Here is a 20,536-nt window from a genome sequence, read left to right as displayed (position 1 = left end):
TAGAAATTCGTCAAAGTTTTTGATGTCATACCGAATCCATGCAAACTCCTAAGGAAGTAGAGACGCTGTTTGCTTTCTTTGTAATTGCACTTGTGTGCTGGACCCAGGGCAGGTCCTCTGAGATGATAACACCAAGGAATTTAAAGTTGCTGACCCTCTCTACCTCTGATCCTCCGATGAGGACTGGCTCATGGACCTCTGGTTTCCTTCTCCTGAAGTCAATAATCAGCTCCTAGGTCTTGCTTGTTCTGAGTTAAGCAGTTGTTGTTGTTGTGGTGCCACTCAGCCAGATTTTCAATCTCCCTCCTCTGTGCTGGAACAAGTTAGCTGTCCTAGTGAGCAGATGGCAGCCATTATCTTTGGCTGGTGGGAAAAATTTAGAAGAGTTTATCTCACTGAAGTAGTTCCTTCAGAAAAGTAAGGAATGTCAAAATTGCAGCGTGCAGTTACATAATTATTTCCATCAGAAGAGTGAAAACTCTAATTCAATAATAAGTTAGGGTTATCCTGTGGCATATCTGTTTTTTTTCTAAAAAGCATGCACTAAGTGTTCGAGGAACTCAGCAGGTCAGGCAGCAGCTATGGAGGAAAATAAATTGTTATTATTTCAGGACGAAACCCTTCATCAGATGCTGCCTGACCTACTGATCTCCTTCACCATTTAGTGCGTATTGCTCAACACTTCTGTTGTCTGCACAATTTCTTGTGAGTCAGTAGCTCTATTGAAATAGGCAGTTAACTGCCCATACTCTTACCTCGGGAACTAGTTCACAGTGGAGTTTACTTTCTTCTGCGCACTTGCTCTCATGAATTTATTTATTTTCAGGGATAAGTTGATTGAACAACTCTACAAGGAAATTGCAGCTCTGAAGGATGAGTTGGCGAATTTCAAAGCAGAGGTGAGTTGTAAGTTTACTCAGCTTTTCTATAGCTACACGATACGTTCGAGCAAACTAAATGTGTTGATTAACAGCACTGCAAGTTGCCATTTAAAATAAAATTATTCCGACATTAACGAGGATCATGACCCATGTGCATTTGCAGTCCTGGGCCTTTTCAAGCTGTCTGAAGTAGAGACAGAAGATTCTAGAAACAATCAGCAGGTGAGGCCATGTGTGGAAAGAGAAACGGAAGTTAATGTTCAGCAGAGTTTGAAGAGTGAGAAAACAAGTTAGTTTTAAGTTGCTGTGAGGGTGGATGATGTGTTGGTGGGAGACAGGGAATATCTTTGATCACTGCGAAAACCCGATTAGTGACACTCGCCTGGTTATTTCAGGTTGTTGTCAACTGGGGCACTTTATTCAGCCCTGAAGTCGGCATCACAAAGACCACAATATTTCTCCGTCACACCCTCATTCAGTTCTGTCGTTGCCTCAATCCAACTGCTGCTAGAATGCTCAACCAAGCACTTTCACTTCTTGATTCTACTTTACAACTCTCTGGCTTTTCAATCTTCAAAGTGTCAGCAGATTACCTAAAACTCAGCGGATGGAAATCGGTCCCCAATTCCTGGTGGCCTCCCTCTGGCCCTAAGCTCCCCATGAACTTGCCGTCTACCACATTAAGTAAACCATTTGAAATTTTACCCACAGCTCTGTAGTATTGTATGATTGGAATGATATTCTTTGATAACAACGTTGCAGCATTTTCAAGAAACTTGAATTATATTAAAGGATAACTTCACCTATGAGATTATGAACCAAAATCACTATTGATGAAAGGAAAAAATGGGGGACTGACTTTACTCAAATTTCATCGTGGAGCCATAATGAATAAAGGCATAACTCTTCATAAAGCATGAGTTATATGGATCGGTCAACAGTAAATAGGTTATACCAATGTAGTGCCGCCTCTGAGCAGCAGAGTGCTAGCGGGGGGCACTTCTGCTGCACTGGTGAACTGGCTATAGAGTCTGATGTGGCAGCAGCAAATGATGTCTATCTCCCTGCTCTCAGGGTGAAAATCTGCCCTCTGAAACGGAGCTAGTTTAACCAGGCACAAAAGAGTCCAGCCCACTGAAATGAATGGGAGGCATCAGCTTCTGGAGAAAGGAAGTAAAATTTCTTCACAGATTTTGTTAAAGTAGTTGAAATATTTTCAGTTGTTTCCAGGTACAACTTTGGCCAGTGAGCCTTGGCTGAGCTCCTCACCAGCTACCAAAGCTGCTCTTGCTATTGCAGCTAACCATTTGTTCCGCACTTCATTGACCTATTCTGATGAGCTGGGAGCTGGCCTCCCGGTGAACGAATCTTCCGATAAGGTGGCGGCGCATTTGGAGGCAGCAGCCTCTCAGGGGACCAGCCATAGGTGTTTTTTTCCTTTGTTAAATGTGTTTTTTTTTATGATTGCAAGAGTATACTGGACTCCAAGAACTTCCAGTACAGCAAGTCTACCGCATCTGTAGCTGCTCATTGATCGGAATAGCCGGCTGGCAGGTCTGAGAAGGAGCCAGATTGAGTTCAGAGGAGAACTGTGTTGTTGGCTGCTACTCCAGAAGCATTGGAGTTGATGCATGAAGTCGGCGTGCATGAAGCTGTGGGTTTGTTTTGGGCCTTTCTTTTGCAATTGCAAGACCTTGTTGGATACTGATAACGTAAGATGCCACAAGCCTGTTTCCCTTGGTGGCCAGAAAGGCAGCATGGGAGCTGTGTATCCTTGGTTGGAGGAGCTGTAGGCTTCAGGTCATGCTGATGCTGCAGTCCAGGTGAAGAGATGCCAGAGGCGGTGTAGTGTGGCATCCGTGCTCAATTGAGACTGGCCTCTTCCTTCAGTGCTGCCCTCCAGTGTTTGATCGGTGGAATAACAGACTGTATTGCTGGGAACTGTAACATCAATTTGCAGGACATGTCGCTCACGGTCTGGGACTGTATGTGTTTTTTTGTGACTTTTTTTGTGCGCTCTTTTGAATGAACTATGTATGTTTTGCACCTTGGCCCCAGGGGGAACGCTGTTTCGTTCAGCTGTATCCATGTATGGTTGAATGATAATTAAACTTGATTTGATTTTTAATTTGAAGATGCAGCCTGGTTGGAGTGCTGATGACTGCCAATCTTGGCTGCAGAAGCTGTGCTCCTGCCTGCCTGTTTAACTCCACGCTTGGTGCATCTGGTATGCTGCCCCCATTTGCCCAAACTGCTACTCTCATTGTCAGCTTGGTCTAATTAAAGATTAAATTAAAATTGTGGTGCAAGTTTATGTGAACCAGGAGCTGGCTTAAGTCTATTTCAGGAGTTGTTATTTTCTTTCAAGTCCTAATGAATCCATGAACATTGGTGGCTGTGGTTCCTGGAAACCCCAGTAATCAGATAATTTGACTGTTACTGCAATGATGTCATTAGGGTCTAATGCTGTTTTCATACTGTGTTGACTGAGACTGTGGAAAGCTTCCAGTAGTATAATTACAAGGTTAATCTGTTTACATGTGGGCAGGGTCTGGACAAAGCATTTGAGCCTGAAGGCTGAAAATATTGTGGAAATAACAGTCATTAATTAGTTTTGAAACTACTTTGCCTGCAATTTTAGTTGACCTATTAACCATTGAAATCAAGCCAGTTAAGGAAAGTTGTTCAACATCTTAATATGGAAGCACAGCTCACTGTTGGTTGGTGGTGTTGGGTAGTGATGTGTTAGACCAGCCTGGTGAGCAAACAGCAAACATCATTGCAGAGATTACAAGTCCACTTGTCTGATATAGATGGAAGCATCTTTTGCTCCCCAAGCTCACTAGTGGGTTTGTATTTGAGACTGTCTTGTATATTGTACACTCTGGTATAAAATTAAAACGGGACTCTAAACTTGACCTTGCTGTGGGTAATCCAGCTTGAGGGCTTGAGAATATTTTTGATATGGATTTTGTGCGCTACTGTTCCCAAGAAGACATTGGTTTGGGGGGGGGAGAGAGAGTGAGAGTTTGAAAGAGTGAGTGATATTCATTGGCACAGTTTGCTTGCCACAGCTCCCGAGGAGACATTGGATTTGGATTCAGGAAAGGAAATGAGTTTAAAATGAGTGTGGTGTCCGCCGGCACGTTTTGCTTGCCACAGTTCCCGAGGAGACATTGGATTGCGTTGAGGAAGAAAGAGCTTAAGCAACAGTTGGTACATTTTGCGCGCCACAGTTACCAAGGAGACATTGGATTGTGTAGAGAAAGAGTTTAAAAGAAATGAGCGGGGGCAGTCAACACATTTTGTGCACCACAGTTCCTGAGGAGACATGGGATTGTGCACAATTAGGCACTTGGCAAGATCCAATAGAGAGAAGTTAGGTTTAAGTGGAGTGGTCATTGTGTAAGTGGGCTAGTGTTGGAGTGGAGAATCGAGGCTTTGGTGAGGAGAAGCATAGGCCATTGCTGGATTTTTTTTCGATATTTATTCTTTCTTATTGCACATTAAGAGCAGTGGGGTTGCCAGGCAGGACAGTGGAATGCTCCTCTCGTGGAATGTGGGAAGGCAGGGTGACCTCCGGTGTCCCTGAGAACTTCACCTGCAAGGTGCATCCAGCTGTAGCTTCTAGCATACTGTGTTAAGGAGTTGGAGTTGGAACTAGATGAGCTCCACATTATTCGGAAGCTGAGGGGGTGATAGACAGGACATACAGGGAGATAGTTACACCGAAGTTGCAGGACACAGATAACTGGGTGACTGTCAGGAGGGTTGAAAGGGGGTAGGCAGCCAGTGCAGAATACTTCTGTGGCCATTCCCCTTAACAGCAGGTATGCCACTTTGGATACTGTTGGGGAGGGGAGCTCACAGAGGAAAGCCACAGTGGCCAGGTCTCTGGCAGTGAGTCTGACTCTGTGGCTCAGAGGGAAGTGAGGAGAAGAGGTAAGCTCTAGTGACAGGGGATTTGTTGGTTAGGGCAACAGGAAGGAAGTTCTTTGGACGAAAACAAGATTCTCAGATGGTTTATTGCCTCCCGGGTGCCAGGGACAGGGACATCTCAGATTGAGTCCACCACTTTCCTAGTTGGGAGGGTGAGCAGCCAGAGGTCATGGTCCACGTTGGTAATAATGACGTGGAGGTATGGCTGTTGAGATCCTGCAAAGGAGGTCAGGGACTTAGGTGCTAAGTTAAAGGACAGGAACTCCGGGGTTGTGATCATAGGAATTAGTAAAATCATACAGTTTAACAAGTGGCTAAGGAGATGGTGCAGGAGGGAGGGTTTCAGATTTTTGGAACACTGGGCTCTCTTCTAGGGAATGTGGGACAAGTACAGGCTGGGTGGTTTGCACCTTAACGGTAGGGGTACTAATATCCTCTCAGGATGTCTTGTTTGTGCTGCACTGGGGGGGAGGGCGGTGGTGTTCAAACTCGAGTCGCAGGGGGATGTTGTTAAGCCTACATACAAAGGCATGAATTGAAAGGTTGAACGCGGTGGGAATAATATTCTGATTTGTGTCAATATTTCAATGCAAGGAGTATTGTCGGAAAGGTAGATGAGCTTAGGGCATGGATCAGCACATGGAATTATGACATTGCAGCCATTAGTGAGACTTGATTGCCGGAAGGGTAAGACTGGCAGTTCAGTGTTCTAGGGTTCAGTTTTAGACACGGTAGAATGGGAGGAGTTAAAGAGAAAGTTTATAGCATTACCTGTCAGTGAAAATGTTAAGGCAGTGCTTGGTCAGGACAGACTGGAGAGCTCGTGTAATGAGGCTTTATGGGTAGAAGTGAGAAGTAAGTAAAGTGTGACCACGTTGTCGAGATTATATTACAGACTGCCTAACAGTCCGCGGGATTTAGAGGAGCAAATCTGCAGAGATCACTGACTCTTTGAAGAAACATTAGGTTATGATAGTGGTGATTTTAACTTTCCACATATTGGCTGTGAAAGGGCTGGATGGGAAAGAGTTTGTTAAGTATGTTCAGGAAAGTTTCCTTAATCAGTACATGGAAGTCCCAGTGAGAGAGTGTGCGATACTATATCTCCTGTTAGGGAGTAAGACAGGGCAGGTGACAGAGGTTTGTGTAGATGGTGAGGGTCCTTAATAATGAACGTCAGCTTCTTGAGCCACTGGACTTTGAAGTAAATGTAGAGTTTTAATATTGAAAAAATTGACTGACATTTTGTAGTGTATCTGTCAACAGTTCACAGCTTCTGTGCTCTGTCTTTGGGTCTATCTTGTTTTACCTGTTTAATGTTCAACCTGGATGTCGTGGTCTTCTCACTCCAGAGCAAGCGCCTGATCTCTCAGCTGAGGGGCCGGATCAGTGAGCTGGAGGCTGAGCTCGCTGAGCAACAGCACCTGAAGCAGCAGGCTTTGGATGAGAACGAGTTTGTGAAGGCGGAACTTGAGGAGGTGAAGAAGAAGCAAGATGACACGGAGAAAGCTCAGAAGAGCCTGACAGAGATCGAACGTAAGTTCCACATTCACATCAGAGAGCAGCAAACATGTTGTGTGGTGTTTTTATTTTGCTGTTATGCCTCTAACTGGAATGAAAATACTGTCAAGAATGAATTTGGTGATGGTCTTAACCAATCAACCATGGATCACTGTGTTATCATGTGATATCTTAACCAAGTGGGTTCAGAAGCCACCTTCCAGTTGGCTCTTTGCCCTTTAAGGTGTGGGTTTGTGCCGGTGATGATCGCCCTGATCTTTGCCCGTGTCTTATATCATTTTTATTGGGATCCAAAACTCAAAAGAAAGAGTCCACAGCACTCAAAGTACTACAGAACGAATTAATGATTTTTTTTTACCTTCTGTTTCTGAAAGCAGTTCGTCTCTCAATAGAAAATAACTTTTACCATGTAAGTGGGCTGTTAGTCCATGAGGAGTATTGTGCCCTGAGTCCCTCCCCTGACATTTACACTCCCACATTTTCCAGGGGGGGTTATGAATTAGAAATGATGATGGGTGACCCGTGTCTCTTGTTACTAAGGTGAAGCAGTTAGTGGCACCTACCTGTCTGAGATCAAATAGCTCAGTTTACAGTACAGACTGAACCTTACACCTTGCTGGATTTTGACCACTGACAGCCTGCTCAGTTGATGAAATTTAGACAGTTTAATGCTTCAGAGCTACTAACCCTGGTGACAAATTTCAGATGGGACGATTGAGGTTTTTTTTCCTTTTCATTTCCAGGTAAAGCTCAAGCCAATGAACAAAGATACACAAAATTGAAAGAAAAGTACACCGAACTGGTTCAGAACCATGCAGATTTGCTCCGAAAGGTGGGTCCCCTTCAGCAGAGGCTTGATTTGCAGCCTGCTGAAAGTGAAGTATCGAAGACTGGAGCTGCTGCAGCTGTGGGATTACTACAGATGTGTGCAATCATATGTCCATTGACAAAGACAGCTATGTTGATAGCGCTTTTGACTGTGGGTGTGAAGGTTGTTCACTCAAAGTCCACTGCAGAGAATTAAGAACAGGCGGAAGGTCATTTGGTCCTTTTTTGTGTGTTATGCCATTGAGTAGAATCAAAGTTCAAAGTACATTTATTATCAAAATGTGTATACATTTTTACAACCTTGAGATTTGTCTCCTTAGAAGCAGCCACAAAACAAAGAAACCCAAAAGAACCCATTAAAAAAAGACCCAGAGGAGAAAACAACAAGCCGTGCAAGCATTAAATGTAAGCGAATGGTATTCAGAACTGAAGTTGTATGAAAGCGAGTCCACAGAAGCAAATCCAGGCATCACAGCTCCTGGAGCACGTCACGGCCTCAGGTCAGCGCAAAGCAGAACTGAGACAAGTAAATGTTGCGGATCAGTGACCAGAAGCATCCTGTCCCTCACCTCCGGTCCCGACATCCTGACCTTTTCAATTTGGGCAAATTGTCCAAACAGTGGGTCGTTCCTTGTTCTTGGACCTAGGCCTTATTGCTTCAATATGCTCTGGGGCCTGGACTCTGCCATACCTTTCCAATTCGGCTCGATGCTTAAGTCAATCAAACCTCGGGTCTTTCCTCACTCTCAGATCATGACCAATCTAGGATCAATTCTCTAAAGCTGTCTTCTTCTCATGTTCCTTAAAATCTCTCAAACTCAGGACTGGCATCATTTGACGTGAGTAAGAATTCCAGTATGCTTCTTATCACAATTGAAAGATCTGGTGCTTACTCTTAAACTGCTCTATATCACCCCAACTAGTCAAATGATTGCTTTCTACATACCCTTAAATATCTCTGCTGCCACATTCATCCAGTGCTGTGAGAGTACTGTACTCTGAAAGGTGCTGCCCTCCTAGATAGACATAAAAAAAATCACATCACTCTTCCAAAAAGGAAAAGGAACGAAGTGAGACACATCCAATCTTAGATGATCTTTATCCCTCAATTAACAGCAGTCAAACAGACTGTCTGTTCGTGAATTGATCAGATGGGTGTACATTTCTAGCAGTGACTAACCATCAAAAGTTTTCCCTTGATGTTGGGGTTCTTGGGAAATTCTGAGGTTGCGAAAAGCTCTGTATTAACCTCTGAATCTCCCCGGTGTTCTTTCTCCACCCCAGTTCTCCTACTGCACATCCTTCCTCATGGAAATAGTCCCTTCTGCCCAACTGGTTCATGCAGACCCAGGTTCCCATCTCAGTTAGTTTGGCCCATTTCCTTCGAAAGTTTAGAATCTAAACCTTCCGTATCTATCCACCTGTCCAAATATCTTTTAAGTGTTGTTAAAATACCTGCCTCAGTCACTTCATATACTGACCACTGTTTGGTTGGAAAAAGTTGCCCATCAGGTTCTTATTTTAAATTTCTCCCTTCTCATCTTAAACCTGTGCCCTCGAGTTCTTGATTCTCCATCCTGGGGAGAAAGACTGTATGCATTCACACAGTCTGTAGTATGTGCCTTATTATTTTATACACCTGTGTAAGATTACCCCTCATTCTTTTTCACTCCATTGGGAAAAGATCCCAACCTGCCTCAGCATAACTCCGTCCTTCAGTTCCGGTAATATCCTCGTAAATCTCCTCTGCGTGCCTTCCAGTTTAATAATATCTTTCTGTGAAGGGGGACCAAAATGAGCAGTGTTTCAAAAGCAGCCTCAACTACATCTTGTACAGCTGCAGCAGAACGGCCCGCTGTCTGGATTTGATGCCCTAATGTGGGAAGGTCAGCATGGCAAAAACCTTCTTCACCACTCTGCCTACCTGCTTCCAGAGAACTATGTACTCTTAGGTTCCTCTGTACTGCAATACTCACCAGGCTCTACCATCATCTGTAAATCTCCAGCACTCGTACATCTTCACAAAGAGCAACACCCCATTTGCCATTCGTCATCTTCATTTACCCAGCTAATAAAGATCGCTTTTTAAATCCTGATAACCTAGGAGTCAATTTTAGAAAACCTAGCACATTTATTTTTCCTACATTTACACACTTGGTCACGGAGCATACGGACCCCTTCTTTGTAGAAGAAATGGTCCACAGCAGGGGTGATTGATAAGTTCGTGGCCTAAGGTAGAAGGAGATGAGTTATTAACTTCAAACGTCCTGCATTTTCGCTCAGAGTTGAACTGTATGTGCATGTAACGAGAGCTGTATAACTCAACTCCTTCTCCCTTAGGCCACGAACGTATCAATCACCCCTGCTGTGGACCACCTGGAGGTCCAAGACGCTCTCGTTACATGCACGTGTAGTTCAACTCTGAGTGATAATGCAGAAAGTTTGAAGTTAATAACTCATCTCCTTCTACCTTAGGCCACAAACCATCAATCACCCCTGCTGTGGACCACTTCTACAAAGAAGGGATCCGTATGCTCCATGACCACTGGACTGAGTGTGTACATGTAGGGGGGGGACTATGTTGAAAAATAGATGTGCTAGGTTTTCTAAAATGGACTCCTTCTATCTTGGGCCACGAACTTATCAATCACCCCTCGTATTTTGATGTCATTTGCAAACTTACTAACAGTGACTGTGCTTTTGCCTTATGGCTTTTAGGTTGCTCTGACTCATCATGGTTGCAAATCCTGTCCTGGATTTTGGCTGCTTTGTTGTGTAATTAAGGTTATTGAGTCCACTGAGTGCATATTTGGCCACCAATATGGAAAGCATCTTACATTTATATTGCATCATTTATAATGTTTGGATTCCCCAAAGTGCTTTTTAAGAGCAATTACTGTTGCAGTGTAGAAAATGAGACAGTTATTTGTTGCAAAAATGACATTTTAATTAATGGTTTCAGTACTGGGAGAACTACCACTTTGCACTGAATGGTGTGCAGGAAGTTTTATTCCATCTGTGAAGTTAGCTACATCCTCATTTTAATGTTTAAGGCAAAAGGCAAAGCCTGTGGCTTCGTAGTACCCATCATTATGGGGTTTGTTCAGTTGAATTGTGCACACGCGTCTCTGGAGTGGGACGTGAGTTTGCAACTTTTGTGACTCTGAGCAGAATGCACTGAAGCGGTGGGGGGGGTGGAATATCTGTAATGGGGAGGCAGGAGATTATTGACATTGAGCCCCAACTAATGTAAACGATTGGTCAGTGTTTTTCTCTCATAATTTCCTCAGATTCTGAGGACAAATTACGTTGTGTGGTCAAGGGTAATCTTGTTTGTAATCAGTGTCCTCCATAATCCTCTATAATCAGTGCTAAATCCTTGTCTCTTTGAATGATTACTTGTAGCAACCTTTACATTTGGAGCAGCACAGCGGGTCTGGTGAAGAGTCTCGGCTCAAAATGTCAACTGGTTATTTCCCTCAATAGATATTTCCTGAGCTGCTGAATTCTTCCAGTGTTTTGTGTGTGTTGCTCAAGATTTCCAGAGTCTGCAGACCATCTTGTCTTTACATTTGGAAGCTGTGACGCAGTTGGCAGGAATCTCCCCTGAGTCAGGAGTTTAAAAATGCAAACACGAGAAACTCTGCAGATGCTGGAAATTCAAGCAGCACACACAAGATGCTGGTGGAACGCAGCAGGCCAGGCAGCATTTTGTGTGTGAGTCAGAAGTTTGTGGGTTCAAGTCACACTCCAGAGATTTGAATGGAGGCGTCTCAGATCACAGTGCGTTGCAGGAGTGTTGGAGATGACAGCTTTCAGAAGAGACATTTAATATGAGTCCCTTCAGGTCTCACAGAATGGATATAAAGGCTACCATGATAAGTTTCAAGGAAAAGTTCAGAGTTGTATCCAGATGCTGGCCGGTGTTTCCCCCACCATTGACGTTTCTAAAGCAAGTTGCCTGATCATTGTGGTGTCAGTGGGGGCTTGCTGAGTACAAAATGGTTACATTACAATACTCCCATACTACAATCACATGGAATTATTGTCGTAAAGTGCTTTGCAATATCCTAAATGCAAATCTTCCTCAGTAGTTGTCGTGAGACTAACTCCCCGCATGAAATGTGGTTGCGTCTCTTGCAAGGTTACTCATTGACCAGAATTAGTTGTTTCATTTCCCGAGGTTTTGAAGCCCTTTACTTCTGATTTCCACGGGTTTGACTTTTATTGTTTTGACCTACATGTCTTTAGCCACATCAATTAAATATTCATCTGTATAATTGTGCTTTTTGTTGGCAATGTTTTTGTTTGATTTAAAAAAAATGAGTACGAGGAAGAGCTCAATTAGGCAGTAATTTTTGATTTTACAGAAAGGACTGAGCACTACGAGGTCTCTGAACCAATCAGATACAACATTTAAACATATTTATTGGATATTAGGTAGTAATATTGGGCTGCCTGTTCTATTGATATTTCCAGTTCTTTAAAGACAAACACGATATTAAGGTATTTTGTTTATGCATACATTAAATTCTATGTATAAAGCCAAGGTTTTCCTGCACCCAGCCCTGCCTGCAACAGTACCTGTTACCGCCCCCCTGCCCCCCCGCCATCCTCCCACACTTAGAGTTCTAGATGTGGAGAGCCAGACAATGAAATGGTTTCATTCTGTGAGGATCACTAAGGGCATTTTATAAGGTTTTAAGCGTTTTTAACAGTAACCAATTAAAACTATTAAGTTAAGCAAAGTAAAGCTCAGGAATTATTTTTTCATTTGTAAGTAGCTGCTATTTGGAGACCATCCCCTCGCTGACGTGAAGCTGAGGACCAGATGCAGAGTGCATCCAGACCCTGTTCTCATTTCTGTCCTTCACCACTGTGCTCAGTGAGTCCATCAGCGCAGGAGGTAGTCAGGGGCATCTCCATCAGAAGACCAGTTTGTTATAGACATCTGCGATTCACCATGTGTATCCACAGCCCAAGTCCAGCTGAGGCTGTTCATCAGCCGTTCCTTTTGGAGCCGTTTAGCACAAACTGGACTATTGCTTTTGGAGGAAACGTGAGTTTTATTCTCTAAAGTAAAAATGGCAAGAGCAGCTAGCTTCATAAGTTGAATATGGGGAATTAATCAGCAGGTGATATTATATGGGAAGCAAGGACTTTTTTCTGAAGCACTGAACTAGCAGAAGTTGTTTGTCAAACTTGCTCATTCCTTTTATCTCTGATTCGCTCAACCACATCATATCCGGCATCCTGTTCAGTGTGAGAGGAAACATTATTGTGATCAGCTGGGAACAAGTAATAGTGGTTTATTTGATGGGGATCCTGGAGTAGGATTATGTTTCTGTGTGACTCGATACAGCTGAGCAGTGAGCAGATAAAAGTAAAAGGAGCTTAGAGAGTTGTGGAGTCACAAGACTTACTTAAAGGAAGAGATCCTTCAGAGGGTTTGAAGGTAGATAGGAAAATAATGAGGTGGGTTTCCTGGGCTGCAGTGCTGGAAACAGTCTCCATTTAATCAGAGAGACTGTCGAAGGAATCATTATCTGGAAAGGGAGTGAATTCCCGTAATGGCAGTGAGAGATAAAGCAAAATGATTGGATCAAAGAGGAAAAAAAACTGGCAATCTGCTGTGCTGGATTTAATCTAATTGCTGTTACTTGATAAGCTATTTTATAAAAAAATTCCCTTGCATCTTAATTTGCATGTAAATTTCTTGAATCTTCTGTAAGGATGCTTTGTCTTTTTTTTTTAAGATAATAACTGTCCACTTGGCTGCCCAAATAGAGGAGATGAGGAGCTTGTTGAGCTTGTCTGTTACTGGAGGTGGCAAACTGGTGTGATCAGTTGAAGTCAGCCAAATCGCTGGTAGCTAAATGATGAGATTGATCACTGAGCTCAAGTGTTTGATGAATGAGCCCATATTGGTCAAGGTATTTGTGTCCCTTGTCCTGATGGGAGCATTCACCATAGAAAGATTTAGCAGCAATTGCTGCTCAAGCTAAGGATCTGGAGGTGGCCTTTTGAGTTGTGGAATGGATAGATGGGACTTGTTGATTTGGCCTGTGGCTCAACAGAAACTTCCCCATTACTAACGATAAATTTGTTATAATTTTATTCTTAGCAGTCTCCATAAACATCTGCAATATGAGATGTGTACTTATCACTAAATTAGCTGAAGAACTTATTATGGGAGGTCTCTGTAATCTGTCTCACAAGGCAAAGCTCCTTGTGATTAAATGCCACTGGGTCAAACTTAGTTTCCGATGAATAAGCAAAATGAGGATATCAAGAGACAAGACTGAGCAAAAGTTAACTTTGTGCAGTTGTAATAAAGAGGAATTAAAATGATCAGTTCAAGGCCACCCAAATGTGAATATTTAACTTGATGTATTAACATATTGGTGCATGGATTATCAACATGTGCCACTTGTCAGCAGTGGCAATGAAGACCAGGACTTCAGGGCCTCTGATCAAGCTCTTCCAATATGGTCACAACACTGGCATTTTGCCAGCCATGTGGCAGATTGCCCAGGTAAGCCCTCTTCACAAAAAGTAGGATGGAACCAATCAGACTAATAATTACTGCCCAATCAATCTACCCTCGATCATTAGGATGATAAAGAAACACCATCTCTTGTGCTATCGGGCGGCACTTACTCATCAATAACCTGCCGGCTGTTGTCCAGATTGGATATTTCCAGATCCATTTAGCTCACAATTTAATTTCAGCCTTAGTCTAGATATAAACGAAAGAGTTGAATTCCAGTGGGCAGGTGAGAGTGACTGCTCTTGAAGTCTGGGCAGCACTTAACAGAGAGTAGCATTAAGGAACACTACTCACACTTTGATAAAGCCAATGTCATCAAGGCGAACTCCTCCAATTGTTCAATGTCCAGTCAGAAATCCAATGGCAGAGGGCTTTTCCTGAATCATTGAGTTTGTGCCTTCACATTGCTCCTTGACGGTGTCCTGGATACTACGGAGGCTGGTGCCCATGATGGAGCTGACTGAGTTCACAATTCACTGCATTCCCCTTGTTAGGTCCCCACCATCCACATCCTGGTGGTCATTATTGACCAGGAGCTCAAGTGGACCAGCCAGAAGTAGTTGGCAACAAAAGCAAGTCAGAGGCTGGCTATCATGCAGAAAGTGTCTCACCTTCTGACGCTTTGAATTCTGTGCACCATCTCTTAAGCATAAGTCAAGAAATGTGATTAAATCTTAGTTTGGTCAATATATCAGAAACAGCTAATCTTGTTGTTTAAATAAAAAAGCTGGAGATGCTGGAAATAAAAATAGAAAATGTTGGAGACACTTAGGAGGTCAAGCAACATCTATGGCAAGAGAAACAGTCGATCTTTCAGACCTGGGATCTTTCAGTGTTTGTTCCAGTTGAAGAGTCCTGGAAATGAAATGTTAGCTGCTTCTCTTTCCACTGATACTGCCCGATTCAGTTCACAAGGGGTTAATTCACAAAGGTTGGCTCATTGTTATTAACTTGACATCTTTATTCAGCTATGGATCAGATAAAAGTATAATCCCCATCATCTCAAATACATTGTCATTCTGAGTTTTCAGGAAGGTGTAGTTACCATTGCCTTGTTTTTTCTGCACATCAGGGACTTGTCTGAAGTAGGTGATTAGCCTCCTGCAGCCTCTCAGATAGCAGACATTCATTCACCTGAGTGTCACAGTATAACAGGAGCCATTAACATTCTTTTGGGATATACAGTATCTGAAACTGAAACTTGTGAAACCGTAACTACTCAAACAGCATTTTTGAATGCTTGTTAAAACTATGATTTAAGTGGGCACTAGTGCGTACTCCATTCTTAGTACAACATATGGATGTAAGTATAAATCAGTGAAATTTTACAAAATTCTTTCTAATATATATTTGCGATTGATTGGAGAATTGAAATCATTAGGAAGGAAACTGACCTTGGAAAATTAACTGGCTTGGATGTTAAAGTCAAAGTTGACTTTAATTCACATTGGTACATGCCTGCACAGGTGTAATGACAAATAAACTTGCAGCACCATCACGGGCACGTAGCTCTAGATAACACAACATCCAAAGTTCAAAGTAAATTTTATTATCGAAGTACATATGTATCACCATGTACAACCCCGAGATTCATTTTCTTGACGGCATGCTCAGCAAATCTGCAGGATAGTAACACTAACAGGATTAGTGAAAGATCAACCAGAGTGCAGAAAACAACAAACTCTACGAATGCAAAGATAAATAAGTAGAAATAAATAACAACATATGATAATGAGCTGGTCCTTAAAGTGAGATCATTGGTCATAGGAGCATTTCAGTGATGGGGCAAGTGAGTGTAGTTATCACATATTAAGCACAAATTATACGTTAATTTTGCAAGAAAGAACAGAATTAGAAGCAACAAAAATAAAAGATCCCATCATAATGCGAAGTGGTCAATGTGGTTGTAGTGTGGCTGTGAATAGGGTCGTGCAGGTTTGTTCAAGCATCAAATGGTTGAAGGGAAGCAGAAGTCCTTGAACTGAAATTTGATCTGAATGAGCTGGATATTGGACTAGGTGATCTAGTGCCTAATTTGGGGGTGGATTTGCAGCAGATTACAATCTTTGGCGTCAGGGAATGACTGCTAGACTGGGCGTGTAGTTTGCTGAATTTTGAGTTCAGTGGGTGAATGGGAGATCATCACTGGCACTTCCTTCTTCTGCATGCTTTGTACTCTCAAGCACTTAAATTTGGTATTTAAAAATAATGCGAGCACTCGTGGCTAATCAGAATAACTGCTTGAAGCATTTTGTTTTTATAAAATTGAAATCGACCTGGGGAGAAATTTTCCAGTTGTTTCTGCAATTCAAGCGCCATCTGTTGGCCAAAACGTGCAAAATCCTTTAAGCTCCTACAAAAGGAACTGGAACACAGACATGCATAGGTACAGGCCTTCCACCCACAACGTTGTCCTGAGCTAAGCTAATGATGTCCAATTACACAAATCCCTTCTGCATGCTGATTGTCTGTCCCCTCGCCCCCACCCCCATTCTGTGCACATTCACGTGTGCCCATCTAAGAGCCTATTGAGGATCTTACCATTTCCCTCAGCCACCACCCCAGTAGAGTATTGTAAGTACCCATCACTCTCTGTGTTAAAAATTTTTTTTAAAAAACTTTGCCTTGTGCATGTTTCCTTTGAACTTTCTCCCTCTCACTTTTAATGCATGCCCTCTCACACTAGACAAAAAACCACTGTATCTAAATGAAAACAGAACTTTGGGAAGGCTGATGGAGTTACAGTTTTCAAAATGGAGCTGGGGTGAGGAGTGCAGATAAGGTGTCTGACTAAAACAGTCAGAGAGATGTTGGTTTGTTCTGGTGCCTTGTAGAGAAAGGGGTTTTCAAGCCCTTTAATCCTGTCCTAGCCTCACATGTGCTTCTAAAATCCAGGAGTGTGCCTAACTGTGTTCTGAGTGCAGTCACTGATAGACCTGCCTCTTATTGAGAGACTGTGAACCCTGGTTTGGGGCTCCTCAGCTGGGCAAAACATCCTGCCCCATATTTACCCCTTAATTCTGTGAGCTCACCTCTGAAATCCAGAGAACAGAGACCGGGCCTACTTCTTCTTTCCTGATTTGACAGACCCACCTTCTCAGGAACTAGTGTCACTGCACTCGTTCTATGGGAAGTGCATCTGTTTTCTATAAATGGACTAAAATTGTTCACAGTAAGGCAGGTTTGGTGTCACCAAGGTCTTGTATAATGTCAGTGTAACATCTTTCATCTCGTATCCAAGTCATCTTCTGTATCTCCTCTGCTTCCTCTCCTGTGCTACCCCATTCTTCCTGTAGTGCTGTACTCATGGCCTAAGGAATGTATTAAATAATGTTTGGATTACTTGCGATCCATTTCATTTTGTGCCTCAGCCAAGAAAGACAATTGTTACATTTGCCATGTTACATTTTAATCAGCTGCCCATCCTGTTGCCTTCAGCGATCTGTGGATTTTCACTGCTCCTCAAAGTCTTTCTGTATCTTGCTGATAATTATGTATTCCATTATGCTGTTTGCTCTTCCCAAATGAATTATTTCATATTTCTCTAGCTTGAGTATAATTTAGCCACTTTTCTGTCTATCTATCTATTTGGTATCCTAGAATTTTGTTACAGATACCTACACAGGCAAACATCAGCAAACATCTTTATTGGGGCCCCAACATTCAAATTGAAAGCTTATGCATGTGTGCTGGGCAGTGCCATTGGATACCCCACCATCATAATTTATTTTACCAACAGCACCCAACATTTTCCCGATGTTAGTATAAATGTTGTTGGACAGAAGGGCAGAGCTGAGAGGAGGAGGAGGAAAACAGGAACACAAGGACACAGAAAATAGGAATGGGAGTTGCCCATCTTGCCTGTTGAGCCTGATCCACCATTCGATAAGATCATGGCTGATCTGGCTGTAGACTTAGCTCCACCTACCTGCCTTTTCCCCCATAACCCTCAATCCTCTACTGTGCAAGAATCTATCTAACTGATCTGTTTACTGAGGCAGCTTCTACTGGGCAGAGAATTGCACAGATTCACTCGTCTCTGCCAAAAACAGCTCCTCCCTATCACTGTATTAAATCTGCTCCCTCTTGAGGCGATGTCCCCTAGTTCAAGTCTTACCTACCAGTGGAAGCAACTTCCCTACTTCTATCTATCCCTTTCATAATTTTGTTTCTTTTAAGATCGCCGCTTATTCTGAATTTCAGTGGGTATAGTCACATTCTTTCCTCATAGGCTCATCCCCTCATCTCTGGAATAAATGATTTAAATTGCAGCTGGACAAGATAATAAAAGATAAAACAGGAGGAGCGGGACTGGCCATTTGGCCCTTCAACTCACTGTGCCTGTAGGAGCAAACTGAAAGGCCACATGGAGTTGGTGTTCGAATTAATGGGTAATTTATTTAAAAAAGATATGGTGTGCACTAGGAGACCAAACAAAGCGGATCAACCTCAGCATGAATTTGGTACAGCTTTTACATTCTCAGTTGCTGAGATTACCAGTAAGATGGCATATTGATAACAATGGTGATTACACAGAAACTTGGTTAAGTAATGGACTAGGTCTTGATTATAGAATAAAATGATTATCCAGAAGTCCAACAGTAAATCCAGTTTTCTGTTGCAACAATGGGTACATGGAATAACATAATTAAGTTCCTGAAACTTCATTCCATGTTTGTTCTCCTCTGCTTTGTCTCTGGCTACATTACAACATTAACAAAATCCACATCCCTAATTAGTAGTTATTACCCCTCACTGTTCTTTCCCCCGCAACATTGTCATTCTACCTCATCTTGACTTTCCTGTTTTGAATGAGATTATTGTCCACCTCTACCGTCTTCTGCAGTAAAAAAACAGTTCCAAAGATTCATCACTCTCTTCCTCAAGAAATTTCTTGTCATGTCAATACTCGTTGGCCTGTCCCTTGCTCTGAGACAGTGAGTTCCAGTTCATCAGGCAGAGGAAACCTCCACCCTATATTCACCCGGTTGAGCTCAGCAAGCATTTTGTAAGTTTTGTGGGAATTTCCTCTCATTCTTCTAAGCTTTAGAGAACACAAGTCTAGTCTTATACTTAAAACCTACTATCTCAGGGATCAATGAGGTGAATGCTCATTGCATTGAGACCAAAACTGCGTACACTGCAGGTGTAGCCTCTCATCAGGACACAAAGTAATTGTGATAAAGTGTTTTCAGTATTGTACTCGCATCTCCTCCTAATAAGAAAGCTGCAAGAATATTGCAGTTTACAATGGAATTAGCACTGTAAATACAGTATATGCATGTGATGGATGAAATTTTGAAATAAAGTATAATCATAAATCATGACAACTATGGATTGTAATTGTAAGAATTTCTATTACTCTGTGTGGTTAGTAATAGATCTCGAGTCAAATAAATATTATTGGATTAAATAAAATTGGAGATGAGGGATTCAATAACCATATGAATATTTATAAAATTAAATAGATTAAATAATACCAAGGCTAATTAATTAGATGATGATGGATTTCTGAGTAAGCAGACACATTGTAATGAATGAATGAATTAAATACATGAATTAATCAGGGGAGTAATAATTGAGATTAAATGACTGGAGAAATTCTGATGTAGCTGAGAGACTGAGGTTAATAATGTTACAGTGTTGGGAGGTTTGGAGGATGACAGAAGACAGGAACATTTTTAATGTGTTTCATAGCACTTTTCAGCAAGAAATTGTTACACTCAGGTGAGATAGGCACTACCCTTGGTATAAGGAAAGTGATTAAGAACTAAGTGTAAGAGGATCAATATCTAAAATTAAACCTGACACAATGGGCACGCAGAAACAAGACGTTAAAGATAAATGATGGGAAAATGTATCATTAAGATGGTATTTCAAAAATTGTGTTGGCCATTTCTCTTTCTGCTTTACCTGAAGTTGCCAATTTTGTCGGGGTAGGATTCTGAGGCAGCATAGAACGGGGAACAAACCTCGTGTCCCATTAGCACACTGATGACAGATCAGCCAAGTCTTCAGGAAGCTTGCCTCAATCTGTTCTGATTATTAAGTGCCAGTATGGTCATTGGTGCAATCTAGTGATAGCTCACAATACTCATCTGGTCAGGCAGCATTTGTTGAGAGGAGGAAACGGTTAATGTTTCGGGTCAGTGACTTTTCATTGGTAGTTAAAAACGTCACTGGGCCAGACTGCTCTGGTCCTAGCTTACGCTCTGTGATCATCATTGCTCCAAATACATGCAGAAACATGTGTTGACTGTGCAGTTCTCAGAGCGATGCCAGTGCTAACACTGTGTTTATTTGGCAAGGCTGCAGACAGCTGGCCAGCCTAATGAGGGGCCAGGTATGAAGTGACTCTGACTCTGCATATAATGAATGCCCTTGGACTTGGTCTGTGAGTCTATTGGTGGAGTGCACGGTGAGATCTGCCTGCATCTGTCATCCATCACATTCTGTACTTCTGAATCACTGAAGTCAGGACCATGCTGATATTTGCTATGGTCTGCGAACCTCAATGCCAATCTGGTTTTCTCTCTGCAGGTAATGCTTGACCTTCTGAATTTACTTGTATTTTTAGTTTTATTGGAGTTGCAGACTTCTGTTCACATTTAGAGAAGTATGCAGGTTTACCTTGGCTATAGGATCCTCCTAGTAGTTTTGCGTAGTCTGATTTCAGGCCAGCCTTTCATCAGTTTGCACTTTGTTGGAATCGCCACTTTGGGGTCAGTTTATTAGCCTAGAAAATCAACTCAGTGTTGGCAGTGATTTGATTGCTATTTTGGATGATGCAAGTCATTCATGTAAAATGGTACTTGTT

The 20,536-nt window shown here is 42.3% G+C and overlaps 1 protein-coding gene across 3 annotated transcripts in view; it reads left to right on the top strand.

Moving 5' to 3' along the window:
• Positions 1 to 20,536, top strand: part of hip1 (huntingtin interacting protein 1) — a 320,161-nt gene that overhangs the window by 256,073 nt on the left and 43,552 nt on the right. For all 3 annotated transcript variants that reach the window (XM_072243134.1, XM_072243136.1, XM_072243135.1), the window contains 3 exons: positions 827 to 899; positions 6,173 to 6,356; positions 7,085 to 7,173. In XM_072243134.1, coding sequence (XP_072099235.1) covers positions 827 to 899; positions 6,173 to 6,356; positions 7,085 to 7,173 — 346 coding nt within the window. The remainder of the gene's footprint in view (positions 1 to 826; positions 900 to 6,172; positions 6,357 to 7,084; positions 7,174 to 20,536) is intronic.

This window comes from Mobula birostris, chromosome 25 (genome assembly GCF_030028105.1).
Source record: "Mobula birostris isolate sMobBir1 chromosome 25, sMobBir1.hap1, whole genome shotgun sequence".
NCBI classification, from domain to species: domain Eukaryota; kingdom Metazoa; phylum Chordata; class Chondrichthyes; order Myliobatiformes; family Myliobatidae; genus Mobula; species Mobula birostris.
Note: the sequence above shows the minus strand (reverse complement) of the source record. Positions and strands in the feature narration are given on the sequence as shown.